Consider the following 14,248-nt stretch of genomic DNA (forward strand, 5'->3'; position numbering starts at 1 on the left):
AGTGGATGGTATTTTGATGGGGATTGCATTGAATGTGTAGATTGCTCTAGGTAGGATTGACATCTTCACAATATTTGTTCTTCCAATCCATGAGCATGGAACGTTTTTCCATTTCTTTGTGTCTTCCTCAATTTCTTTCATGAGTATTTTATAGTTTTCTGAGTACAGATCCTTTGCCTCTTTGGTTAGATTTATTCCTAGGTATCTTATGGTTTTGGGTGCAATTGTAAATGGGATCGACTCCTTAATTTCTCTTTCTTCTGACTTGTTGTTGGTGTATAGGAATGCCACTGACTTCTGTGCATTGATTTTATATCCTGCCACTTGACTGAATTCCTGTATGAGTTCTAGCAGTTTTGGGGTGGAGTCTTTGGGATTTTCCACATAAAGTATCATATCATCTGCAAAGAGTGAGAGTTTGACTTCTTCTTTGCCAATTTGGATGCCTTTGATTTCTTTTTGTTGTCTGATTGCTGTGGCTAGGACTTCCAATACTATGTTGAATAGCAGTGGTGATAGTGGACATCCCTGCCGCGTTCCTGACCTTAGGGGGAAAGCTCTCAGTTTTTCCCCATTGAGAATGATATTCGCTGTAGGTTTTTCATAGATGGCTTTTATGATATTGAGGTATGTACCCTCTATCCCTATACTCTGAAGAGTTTTGATCAAGAAAGGATGCTGTACTTTGTCAAATGCTTTTTCTGCATCTATTGAGAGGATCATGTGATTCTTGTTTTTTCTTTTGTTAATGTATTGTATCACGTTGATTGATTTGCGGATGTTGAACCAACCTTGCAGCCCAGGGATAAATCCCACTTGGTCGTGGTGAATAATCCTTTTAATGTACTGTTGGATCCTATTGGCTAGTATTTTGGTGAGAATTTTTGCATCCATGTTCATCAGGGATATTGGTCTGTAATTCTCCTTTTTGATGGGGTCTTTGTCTGGTTTTGGGATCAAGGTAATGCTGGCCTCATAAAATGAGTTTGGAAGTTTTCCTTCCATTTCTATTTTTTGGAACAGTTTCAGAAGGATAGGTATTAATTCTTCTTGAAATGTTTGGTAGAATTCCCCTGGGAAGCCATCTGGCCCTGGGCTTTTGTGTTTTGGGAGATTTTTGATGACTGCTTCTATTTCCTTAGTGGTTATAGGTCTGTTCAGGTGTTCTATTTCTTCCTGGTTCAGTTTTGGTAGTTGATACATCTCTAGGAAATCATCCATTACTTCCAGGTTATCTAATTTGTTGGCATAGAGTTGCTCATAATATGTTCTTATAATTGTTTGTATTTCCTTGGTGTTGGTTGTGATTTCTCCTCTTTCATTCATGATTTTGTTGATTTGGGTCATTTCTCTTTTCTTTTTGATAAGTCTGGCCAGGGGCTTATCAATCTTGTTAATTCTTTCAAAGAACCAGCTCCTAGTTTCGTTGATCTGTTCTACTGTTCTTTTGGTTTCTATTTCATTGATTTCTGCTCTGATCTTTATTATTTCTCTTCTCCTGCTGGGTTTAGGCTTTATTTGCTGTTCTTTCTCCAGCTCCTTTAGGTGTAGGGTTAGGTTGTGTACTTGAGACCTTTCTTGTTTCTTGAGAAAGGCTTGTATTGCTATATACTTTCCTCTTAGGACTGCCTTTGCTGCATCCCAAAGATTTTGAACAGTTGTGTTTTCATTTTCATTGGTTTCCATGAATTTTTTTAATTCTTCTTTAATTTCCTGGTTGACCCATTCATTCTTCAGTAGGATGCTCTTTAGCCTCCATGTATTTGAGTTCTTTCTGACTTTCCTCTTATGATTGAGTTCTAGTTTCAAAGCATTGTGGTCTGAAAATAGGCAGGGGATGATCCCAATCTTCTGGTACCGGTTGAGACCTGATTTATGACCTAGGATGTGATCTATTCTGGAGAATGTTCCATGGGCACTAGAGAAGAATGTGTATTCCGTTGCTTTGGGATGGAATGTTCTGAATATGTCTGTGAAGTCCATTTGGTCCAGTGTGTCATTTAAAGTCTTTATTTCCTTGTTGATCTTTTGCTTAGATGATCTGTCCATTTCAGTGAGGGGGGTGTTAAAGTCCCCCACTATTATTGTATTGTTGTCGATGTGTTTCTTTGCTTTTGTTATTAATTGCCTTATATAATTGGCTGCTCCCATGTTAGGGCATAGATATTTACAATTGTTAGATCTTCTTGTTGGATAGACCCTTTAAGTATGATATAGTGTCCTTCCTCATCTCTTATTACAGTCTTTGGTTTAAAATCTAATTTGTCTGATATAAGGATTGCCACCCCAGCTTTCTTTTGGTGTCCATTAGCATGGTAAATGGTTTTCCACCCCCTCACTTTCAATCTGGGGGTGTCTTTGGGTCTAAAATGAGTCTCTTGCAGACAGCATATCGATGGGTCTTGTTTTTTAATCCAATCTGATAGCCTGTGTCTTTTGATTGGGGCATTTAGCCCATTTACATTCAGGGTAACTATTGAAAGATAGGAGTTCAGTGCCATTGTATTGCCTGTAAAGTGACTGTTACTGTATATTGTTTGTGTTCCTTTCTGGTCTATGTTGCTTTTAGGCTCTCTCTTTGCTTAGAGGACCCCTTTCAATATTTGTTGTAGGGCTGGTTTCGTGTTTGCAAATTCCTTTAGTTTTTGTTTGTCCTGGAAGCTTTTTATCTCTCCTTCAATTTTCAATGACAGCCTAGCTGGATATAGTATTCTTGGCTGCATATTTTTCTCATTTAGTGCTCTGAATATGTCCTGCCAGTCCTTTCTGGCCTGCCAGGTCTCTGTGGATAAGTCTGTTGCCAATCTAATGTTTCTACCATTGTAGGTTACAGATCTCTTCTCCCGAGCTGCTTTCAGGATTTTCTCTTTGTCTCTGAGACTCGTAAGTTTTACTATTAGATGTCGGGGTGTTGACCTATTTTTATTGATTTTGAGAGGGGTTCTCTGTGCCTCCTGGATTTTGATGCCTGTTTCCTTCCCCAAATTAGGGAAGTTCTCTGCTATAATTTGCTCCATTATACCTTCTGCCCCTCTCTCTCTTTCTTCTTCTTCTGGGATCCCAATTATTCTAATGTTGTTTCGTCTTATGGTATCGTTTATTTCTCGAATTCTGCCCTCGTGATCCAGTAGTTGTTTATCTCTCTTTTTCTCAGCTTCTTTATTTTCCATCATTTGGTCTTCTATCTCACTGATTCTTTCTTCTGCCTCATTTATCCTAGCAGTTAGTGCCCCCATATTTGATTGCACCTCATTAATAGCCTTTTTGATTTCTACTTGGTTCGATTTTAGTTCTTTTACTTCTCCAGAAAGGGTTTCTCTAATAACTTCCATGTTTTTTTCAAGCCCAGCTAGTATCTTTAAAGTGATGATTCTGAACTCTAGATCTGACATCGTACTAATGTCCGTATTGAGTAGGTCCCTGGCAGTCGGTACTACCTCTTGTTCTTTTTGTTGAGGTGATTTTTTCCGTCTTGTCATTTTGTGCAGAGGAGAATAGATTAATGAGAGAACAAAATGCTAGCAGGGTAACAACGTCCCCAGAAAATATACTCTAAACAAATCAGAAAAGACCTGAAGCAGTGGGAAAAGAAAGGGAAAGAGAGAAAAAAGAAAAGGAAAGAAAAAAAGAAAAAAGAAAAAGATAAAGATAAAAACAAACAAAAGCAGAACAAAACAAAACAAAACAAAAACAGAATGTGATCAAATATGATCAGGCTGGATTATAGATCAGTGCCACACACTAGATTTTGGGTGTATTTTGGTCTGTTAAAAGAAAGTCCCTCCCAAAATTTTAAAGAAAGAAAAACTTATATATGTACAAAAATAAGGGTTGATATGATGAAGGGATGGAATATGACTGTAAAGATGGAAATTATAAAAAATTTTAAAAAAGGATTTGATAAGTTGTTTGAAAAAAGAAAGAAGAGGATTAAAAAAAAAAGAAAGAAAGAAAAAAGGGAGAGAATGTGATCAGGCAGGGGAGTAGAAAAAAACCATACACTAGAGATTTAGAGTATATTTTGATCTGTTAGAAGAAACTATCTCAAGATTTTAAAGAGAGAACAACTTATATATATATGCCAAAAATACGGGTAACTACTATGAAGGGATAGAATATGACTTTAAAAATGAAAAATAAAAATGTTTTTTTTTAAAAAAGGGATTGATAAGATGTTGGTTGAAAAAGGGAAAAAGAAAAATTCAAAAAAAAAGAAAAAAGGAAAAAAGAAAAAAAGACAGTTAAAAAAAATAATTAACTTTGAAAGACTAAAGAATCATGGTAAAAAAGCCATGAATTCTATGTGCAGTGTTCCCCTAGCGCTGGAGTTCTGCCGTTCTCATTGATCGGTAAACTTGGTCTTGGCTGGCTGTTCTTGCTGATCTTCTGGGGGAGGGGCCTGTTGCCGTGGTTCCCAAATGTCTTTGCCGGAGGCAAAATTGCCCCGCCCTTGCTGGTCCGGGCTAAGTAATCTGCTCGGGTTTGCTCTCCGGAGCTTTTGTTCCCTGCAAGCTTTCCGTACAGCTTTGGAGGCGGAGAGTGAAAATGGCGGCCTCCCAGTCTCCGCCCCGGCGGAGCCGAGAACTCGGGGTCCCGCTCCTCAGCGAGCCCCCAGAGAAAAGCAGTCAGTCACTCCCGTCTCCCCGGTCTCCGGCCGCACTCCGCGCTCACCTGGCCTGTGACCGCGCCTTTCTATCTGGCACCCGACCCCGGGTGGAGTCTCCAAACCCAGCAGATCCCCGCGGTGCGCTCCCGCACCTCTTCTCCCGGGGGAGGAAGGTGAGTCTCCCCGGATCTGCCGCTTGTTGGGTCCCTGCTGGAGGAGCAGTGGCCCGACTGTGCCGCGGATCACGGTTTATAGCAACCCCGAGCTGAGAGCCCGCGCCTGGGCTCCGTCTCTGCAGCCGGCTTCCCTGCTCCGATACTTGGGAGCTCTGCCGCACTCAGGCACCCCCGGTCTTTCTGTGACCCCGAGGGTCCTGAGACCACACTGTCCCGCGAGGGTTCCACCACCCACTTCGCCACCAGAGTGACGTCCCTCAGCGGAGCAGACTTTTAAAAGTTCCGATTTTGTGCTCCGTGGCTCTATCACTTGCCAGAAGCGGCCGACGGAGGCCCCTCCCCCGCCGTCTATCCTCCCGAATATCGCCTCGGATTCACTTCTCCGCACGTCCTACCTTCCAGAAAGTGGTCGCTTTTCTGTTCAGAGAGTTGTTGCTCTTCTTTTCTTTGATCTCCTGTTGAGTTTGTAGGTGTTCAGAATGGTTTGATCCCTATCCAGCTGAATTCCTGAGAGGAGACGAAATCCAGGTCTCCTACTCCTCCGCCATCTTGCTCCGCCCTGTTTATACTTTTCTTGTAGTGCATTTAAAACAAGAGTGGGGAGAAGAAATTCTTTCTTGCTTCTGAAAGCAACAAACTTGTTGGAATTAGAGAATAAAGAGACTGTGCAAATATGTCCTTCTATATTGTTGCCACTGGTGCCCATCTGCCAACGAGAAGCTCACTTGAGTTCCACTGGGGCAACTCTTAAGATTCACGCTGACAGAGGAGCCAGGTCTGCTAACAAGGGGACATTATTAAGAAGGGAGCACTATTGTCATTCAACCCTTTCACTCTCTAGACTTCCTAACACCTGGATGAGGACAAATTCAGACTAATGAAGCATTTCTTTTTCTTAAAGCAAATTAAGTCACTCTCATTTCTTGTTCATTTATGCATTTTGTCATAGAAATAATTTTATTTCTGGAAACAGTGAACAGATGAACCACAGATTATATCTGAAAAGTAAAGTTGCCAAATGTTTTTGATACTAAAAACAGATTAGTTTCTATGGGGGGAAAATAGATAATCTAGATGAAATTGCATATTCAAGGGAGCATATAAAATATTTTTTAGCAATAAATTTCTGTAGTAGTACTACACTTGAGAGAGAAACACGAAGGAAAAAGATCTTCCCTGATTATTTTCAGTGGTTAAAAATAAATGTATCTTGGGACGCCTGGGTGGCTTAGTCGGTTAAGCGTCTGCCTTCGGCTCAGGTCATGATCCCAGGGTCCTGGGATCGAGTCCCGCATCGGGCTCCCTGCTCCGCGGGGAGCCTGCTTCTCCCTCTGCCTCTGTCTCTCTCTCTGTCTCTCATGAATAAATAAATAAAATCTTTTAAAAAAAAATAAATGTATCTTATGCAATGGTAATTAATATGAATTTGTTTTTGTAATGTATTCTAAGATGTCACCAACTTCCTTCTTCCTAACACTGCATACCTTTGAGCCACGTTCACGAATCACATTCACAACGAAGGACATGACCCCATTGTTATCCTACTGTATCAAGAAACCTCTAAGATATTTTCTATAAGAATGATGAATAGAAAAAAAGTTAATATATATTTGTTGTATTTTACAACATTTGCAACAAACTGTAAATAAAATGGTATACAAGAACTATACACCAATCTTTCATATATTTTGTCGAGAAAAATAGGAAATTTAAAGAGTTCATCAGAATCAATGGGAATAATTTGAAGGAGAGTCCCATGTATGTTGTTGGAAGGAAAAAGTGGACATTCTTCCACTGTCTTCTTTAGCACTGGCTCATTTTTCCAAATGACATGTTTTCACAGAAATTGTTCTATTTTTTCTTCACTAATTTATTCACAATACTTAACATGCCAACAAATCACCTTCAACACTGTCCTACTTCTTGTGTGTTTTTTTAAGGATGGGGTCCTACCAAAGCTGTTCTTTGTATGGAACCCTCCCATTCCGTACCAAGATGGAGACTGGTTAAATCATAATGAGAATAAGGAAAAGGTGGTAACAATGGTCACCAGGATCTGTGAGTCTTCCTTGGAGCATTGACTCCCCTTTGACCTGGGGATCTAATGAGAAGAAAGTGCAGAAGTATTCTGATAATTGACCCCATGAGAGAAAAGATTGCTTTCTACTTATTAGCAGGAGATAAAGCCTCAGTGGAGCTCATTTCCCCTCTAGTGTGTTCTGTAGGATGTCTATAACAACCCTTCCAGAGAGGGTGAAAGGACATTTGGAAATGCAGACACCCAGGGAAAGACCCATTTGGCAGAGGTGAGTTTAGGGTCACTGAAGTCTGGGGAGAAAGCATCCATTTCCTATACTTGGGATGAAACACAACCTGAAGACTCAGTGAAGATTTGGGGAGGCTTGAATTTGGGCACTGTCCTAAGGCTTCTGAGAAAGTTCTATCTTTGGAGATCTGGGTTCTGCATATTTTCAATCAGAAAGTATACCCAGTTATTTAGACCATATGATGGTCTAAGATATGAATGCTTATACTTTCCTTCCCACCTGCCTTGTTTCTGGATTTTTCTGGTTTTAATGATGTTTGTAGTCTGCTCCAAACCTGTTCATTATAAAAGAAGCTACTTTCAAGTGCTTAAGACATGCTAGGAGGTATGAAAGACAAAAAGCTGATCCCACCCTGATCGAAGCTCACCATGTAGTGAAATTAAACAGAAAGAATTACAATGAAAAATGATAAGGTTTATGGTAGAGGCCCTGTGGAGGACACATAGATGAGAAAGCTCAGATGTGTGTGTATGTGTGTGTGTGTGTGCATGTGTGCACACGTGTGCATATGTGTGAGCACATGTACGCATGTGTGAATGTCAGAAAGGAGATGAGAGAACAGCAACAGTCGTGAGGCTTCTGACAGGATGCAGTGGCTGAGCTGAAACCTGAAGGAAGCCCAGGAATATCCCAGTGAAGAAGAGTGAGTCCAAAGGCCTTCCAAGACAAGGGTTGATATTCACAAAGCCATCCCAGGGAAATGGCGGTGAGCTCTGAAAACTGCCATAGCAGAGCAGGAGAGAGGGGCAGGTGGGGATACAGGATCTGTGGGTCTAAAGTCCAGGAAACACACCTGTGCTGGAGACAGAGGTTTGATAACTATACGTTGCTCATCAACAGACAGTGCAAAAGGACATGATTTTAGGGGCCACTGCAGGAACTTGCAATATATAGCCATGTACCAAATGGGTAGAGAAGATGGGTCCATAACACATAAAATAAGGAAACAATGATATAACACACACCTGGGAGGAAGCTTCCATATAAAACAGGGCAAACCTGGAGTGGAGTTTCATGAGAGCCATGGGAGAAAATCTTCAAGTAGCAGTGATCAGGAATTTCTTTTTTTTTTTTTTTTTAAAGATTTTATTTATTTATTTGACAGAGAGAGAGAGCGAGAGAGGGAACACAAGGAGGGGGAGTGGGAGAGGGAGAAGCAGGCTTCCTGCTGAGCAGGGAGCCCAATGCGGGGCTCGATCCCAGGACTTGGGATCATGACCTGAGCCGAAGGCAGACGCTTAACGACTGAGCCACCCATGCGCCCCAGTGATCAGGAATTTCTGGTGCAAAAGTATGGTCATAATATAATAATGGAAACTTTATATTGTTTTTCAGTTATTATGTCATTGACACATAGGACAGAATGGCTTCTGTAAGTGGCAGTAAAGAAAGATTTCACACAGCAAATGGTTGAGGAGAGAACAAATCTGAACAAGATGTTGTTAATATTACTCTTTCAGAAACCTGATCTAGGAAGGAAATGATAACAGATATTGAGCATTAATGCCAGGGACTTTGAGACATTAATTCATTTAATACTCACAACTCTGATCGGACTAATATGTTTTCAACTACAGAAGAAGATGCTGAGTCTCAGAGAGATTACATAACTGGTCCATTATCATCCAAATAACAGGTGGCAGGATGAGAATTCAGGCTTAGTATGTTTGATTGGATCTCATGCTATTAATCATTAATACTGTCTCCCAAATAAAAAGATTACAGATACAGGCAAGTCACTGGCTATTTTGAACCTGGGAAATGTCAAAACACAAAACACCAGGTAACCAAAATAATATTTATGTTTACACTGCATTGATTTCCTTCTCTGTTAGTTGGGTATAACCTCTCCCTCATTCACAGGTAGCTCTTCTGGGGATATGGAGAGTGCAAATCTATCTGCAGTGACTGAATTTCTCTTTACTGGCTTCCCCGAGCTCCAGGATGGTGGCCTCCTATACTTTTTTCCTTTACTTTTCATCTACAACTTTATTGTGATTAAGAACCTGTTGATCTTCTTTGCTGTGAGACTGGACACCCATCTCCACAAGCCCATGTACAATTTCATCAGCATCTTCTCCTTCCTGGAGATCTGGTACACCACAGCCACCATCCCTAAGATGCTCTCCAACCTCATCAGTGAGAAGAAGACCATCTCTTTTATTGGCTGCCTCTTGCAGATGTACTTCTTCCATTCACTTGGAAACACTGAAGGAGCCTTGCTGACTGTCATGGCCATTGACAGGTACCTCACCAACTGTAACCCACTCCGCTCCCCGACCATCATGACCCCCCAACTACGCGCTCAGCTCTCTGCAGGCTCTTGTGTCTTTGGTTTTCTCATCCTTCTACCTGAGATTGTGTGGATTTCTACCCTGCCTTTCTGTGGCCCCAACCAAATCCACCAGATCTTCTGTGATTTCACACCGTTATTACATTTAGCCTGTACGGATGCCTCTGTGATCTTAGTGCAAGATGTGATTCATGCTCTGGCCATTCTGATAACAGGTCTGATTATTTCTCTTTCTTACATCAGAATTGTCATTGTGATCCTGGGCTTTCCTTCAGTGGAGGGTCGTAAAAAGGCCTTCTCCACCTGTGCTGCCCACATTGCTGTTTTCCTGCTATTTTTTGGCAGTGTGGTCCTCATGTATCTCAGATTCTCTGCCACGTATACCCCATTTTGGGATGCTGCCATCGCTCTAACCTTCTCTGTCCTTGCTCCCTTTTTCAATCCCATAATATACAGCCTGGGAAATAAGGATATGAAAGATGCTATTAAGAAGATCTTTTGCCCTCAAAAGGTATTTAATGTATCTGGTAGGTGGTTTAGACAGGAGTCCTCTATACAAATGGAGCTTCTTCACAAAATATTGACCCCACAAACTCTAGAACTTAAAATAATTACACAATTAGTCCAAATTTCTTCTCCAGGAGCTGGTAAGTAGACTGACGAAGTTCTCTGAGGACTTACAGAGATGACCAACAGACAAATTCCACTCCTTGGTTTTTAGGATCAGTGGACTGTTTTCTTTCTTGTATCTCCCATTTTGTTTGATTTTAAAGATGTTATTATTTATTTATTTATTTATTTATTTATTTATTTATTTATAGAAAGACAGAGACAGTGGGGGAAGAGCAGAGTGGGGAGAGAGGGAGAGAAGCAGACTCCCTGCTGAACGCAGAGCCCCACGCCGGACTTGATCTCACCACCCCAAGATCATGACCCTAGCTGAAACCAAGAATCAGAGGCTTAACTGACTGAGCCACTTAGGACACCCCATGTTTGTTTGATTTTAATTTATTCTTTTATTTTAAAATGATTAATTGTATAAATATTAATAATACTCACAGATATTGCCTTTTTTGATACAATCTCTTTACAAAGCTCCCAGTTACCTGATGGAACCCGTCACTCCCCATGACGCTAAGGTGACTTGTCGAAGTTCTTTTAGGGAGTTATTGGACATTAAGCAGAAGCAAAGTTCCTGGCACCCAGACCATAGACTTGATCCCCTATCTTTGTTTCCTTTCTAGTCAGCCTTGTTGGTATTTTGAGATCTATGTACTGGTGTGCTTTGCATGTGATGCTGTCATGAACCCAGGCATCACAGACTGTATTTAGTATTATGTTAATTACTATAAAGAGAAGATGAGTAGATCAAATCCCTACCCATGAGAACTTAACATTATGTAGGATCAGTGTGAGAGTATTAAAACATAATAAATGCATATATTTACATTTATAGTCAATGACATTTACTGATGATTTAATTAATCTAATAACTTGTCTGTTTTTCCCACCATATCAGTGCTAAGATATATAATTTGTGTAGTAGTTTTAATATAAAACTATGTGACTTGGTAATAAATATTTTAGAACTCAAATTATATGCTAAAATTTATTCATGTTTCTACAAAGTACTTATACCAATTCAGTTTAAATATGGCAAAATATTTCACTGATTGGATATACAAATTATTTCTCTCTTTTGAACCTCTATATTGTTTCCTATAACCATTCTTATAAATATGGCAATTATCATTTTTTGCATAAACTTCTTGCCATTTTCAAAAACTTGTTTCAAGATGAATTTCAAGAAACTGACTTATTAAAGTAAGATGTGCAAATATGTTTATAGCTATTGGTAAAGGTATTGTTTTTGCAAAGGTTGCACTAGTAATGCATTAATGTGGCACTTTCAATATAACTTTAATAGCAACTGATATGATTAAATAAAAAGCCTTGTTATTCTGTGGAGCTGTCAGTTCTATCACTGACAAGTTGAAACTGCAGTAGGACTATAAAAGAGTGATAAATTTCAGTGGTAAATTGAGTTATTAGTCCTGGTTCTTCACATCCCTATAACAGAATTATAACTCCACAAATTTACAATGAGTGGATTCATGGTGGGTAGAGTATACTTCCCTGCCCCACAACTTTGGATCAGCGTTTTTCATTATTTGACAATTGGGATGTCAATGGACGTTCCTGAGATCAAATCTGTGCCCTTGTAGTTGGGTTTCCTCCCAGTAGCTGCTTCCCTTGCAGCATTGGACCCATGAAGCCATGTGCCTGAGAGTCCCTGGTTCAGAGAATGAGAGACATGTGGAGCTGACCTGAACCCAACCTGCCTGAAACCTGGCATCTGGAGTCCAGAACCAGAGCCCTGAGTCAGCAGTCCAGCGTAACTCATCTTGTTGTAGCTGATGAACATACTTATGAGTATGAAGCTAAATGATTATTGTTTTAATATCTGCTGTGTATGGGCTTTGTCTGACATGGTACCAGCCTGGGATGGCAGAAATTTAATAACTGTGCTTATTATCTGAATCTTGTTTTTTTTTTAATTTTTTATTGTTATGCTAATCACCATACATTACATCATTAGTTTTTGATGTAGTGTTCCATGATTCATTGTTTGTGCATAACACCCAGTGCTCCATGCAGAACGTGCCCTCTTTAATACCCATCACCAGGCTAACCCATCCTCTCACCCCCCTCCCCTCCAGAACCCTCAGTTTGTTTTTCAGAGTCCATCGTCTCTCATGGTTCATCTCTCCCTCCGATTCCCCCCTTTCACTCTTCCCCTCCTGCTATCTTCTTCTTCTTCTTCTTCTTCTTCTTCTTCTTCTTCTTCTTCTTCTTCTTCTTCTTCTTTTCTTAACATACATTGCATTATTTGTTTCAGAGGTACAGATCTGTGATTCAACAGTCTTGCACAATTCACAGTGCTCACCAGAGCACATACCCTCCCCAATGTCTATCACCCAGCCACCCCATCCAGCCCACCCCACCCCCCACTCCAGCAACCCTCAGTTTGTTTCCTGAGATTAAGAATTCCTCATATCAGTGAGGTCATATGATACATGTCTTTCTCTGATTGACTTATTTCGCTCGGCATAACACCCTCCAGTTCCATCCACGTCATTGCAAATGGCAAGATTTCATTCCTTTTGATGGCTGCATAATATTCCATTGTATATATATACCACCTCTTCTTTATCCATTCATCTGTCGATGGACGTCTTGGCTCTTTCCACAGTTTGGCTATTGTGGACATTGCTGCTATAAACATTGGGGTGCATGTACCCCTTCAGATCCCTACATTTCTATCTTTGGGGTAAATGCCCAGTAGTGCAACTGCTGGATTGTATGGTAGCTCTATTTTCAACTTTTTGAGGAACCTCCGTACGGTTTTCCAGAGTGGTTGCACCAACTTGCATTCCCACCAACAGCGTAGGAGGGTTCCCCTTTCTCCACATCCCCGCCAACATCTGTCACTTCCTGACTTGTTAATTTTAGCCATTCTGACTGGTGTGAGGTGGTATCTCATTGAGGTTTTGATTTGGATTTCTCTGATGCCAAGTGATGTTGAGCACTTTTTCATGTGTCTGTTGGCCATTTGGATGTCTTCTTTGGAAAAATGTCTGTTCATGTCCTCTGCCCATTTCTTGATTGGATTCTTTGTTCTTTGGGTGTTGAGTTTGATAAGTTCTTTATAGATTTTGGATACTAGCCCTTTATCTGATATGTCATTTGCAAATAACTTCTCCCATTCTGTCGGTTGTCTTTTGGTTTTGTTGACTGTTTCTTTTGCTGTGCAAAAGCTTTTTATCTTGATGAAGTCCCAATAGTTCATTTTTGCCCTTGCTTCCCTTGCCTTTGGCGATGTTTCTAGGAAGAAGTTGCTACAGCTGAGGTTGAAGAGGTTGCTGCCTGCATTCTCCCTTTAGGATTTTGATGGACTCCTGTCTCACATTTAGGTCTTTCAACCATTTGGAGTCTGTTTTTGTGTGTGGTGTAAGGAAATGGTCCAGTTTCATTCTTCTGCATGTGGCTGTCCAATTTTCCCAACACCATTTGTTGAAGAGACTGTCTTTTTTCCACTGGACATTTTTTTCCTGCTTTGTCAAAGATTAGTTGACCATAGAGTTGAGGGTCCATTTCTGGGCTCTCTATTCTGTTCCATTGATCTATGTGTCTGTTTTTGTGCTTGATGATGATGTCTTGATGATGACAGCTTTGTAATAGAGCTGGAAGTCCGGAATTGTGATGCCGCCAGCTTTGCTTTTCTTTTTCAACATTCCTCTGGCTATTCAGGGTCTTTTCTGGTTCCATACAAATTTTAGGATTGTTTGTTCCAGCTTTGTGAAAAAGTTGATGGTATTTTGATGGGGATTGCATTGAATGTGTAGATTGCTCTAGGTAGCATTGACATCTTCCCAATATTTGTTCTTCCAACCCATGAGCATGGAACGTTTTTCCATTTCTTTGTGTCTTCCTCAATTTCTTTCATGAGTATTTTATAGTTTTCTGAGTACAGATCCTTTCCCTCTTTGGTTAGATTTATTCCTAGGTATCTTATGGTTTTGGGTGCAATTGTAAATGGGATCGACTCCTTAATTTCTGTTTCTTCTGTCTTGTTGTTGGTGTATAGGAATGCCACTGATTTCTGTGCATTGATTTTATATCCTGCCACTTGACTGAATTCCTGTATGAGTTCTAGCAGTTTTGGGGTGGAGTCTTTTGGGTTTTCCACATAAAGTATCATATCATCTGCAAAGAGTGAGAGTTTGACTTCTTCTTTGCCGATTTGGATGCCTTTGACTTCTTTTTGTTGTCTGATTGCTGTGGC

The 14,248-nt window shown here is 40.4% G+C and overlaps 1 protein-coding gene across 1 annotated transcript; it reads left to right on the forward strand.

The window, feature by feature from the left end:
* The first annotated feature begins 8,989 nt into the window (after positions 1 to 8,989).
* On the forward strand, positions 8,990 to 11,851 carry LOC116627452 (olfactory receptor 6K3). Its single transcript, XM_032397217.1, has 2 exons — positions 8,990 to 9,929; positions 11,817 to 11,851. Exons 1-2 carry the CDS (start codon positions 8,990 to 8,992, stop codon positions 11,849 to 11,851), a joined length of 975 nt encoding a protein of 324 aa, XP_032253108.1.
* Positions 11,852 to 14,248: the final 2,397 nt, after the last annotated feature.

This window comes from Phoca vitulina, unplaced genomic scaffold, assembly GCF_004348235.1.
Source record: "Phoca vitulina isolate PV1807 unplaced genomic scaffold, GSC_HSeal_1.0 scaffold97, whole genome shotgun sequence".
Classification (NCBI taxonomy): domain Eukaryota; kingdom Metazoa; phylum Chordata; class Mammalia; order Carnivora; family Phocidae; genus Phoca; species Phoca vitulina.

Bases quoted from the DNA above. Each gene is read 5' to 3' on its own strand.
- LOC116627452 (XM_032397217.1), top strand. From the start codon at position 8,990: ATGGAGAGTGCAAATCTATCTGCAGTGACTGAATTTCTCTTTACTGGC. The intron at 9,930-11,816 runs GTAGGTGGTTTA...ATCTTGTTGTAG, and splicing joins AAAGGTATTTAATGTATCTG to CTGATGAACATACTTATGAG.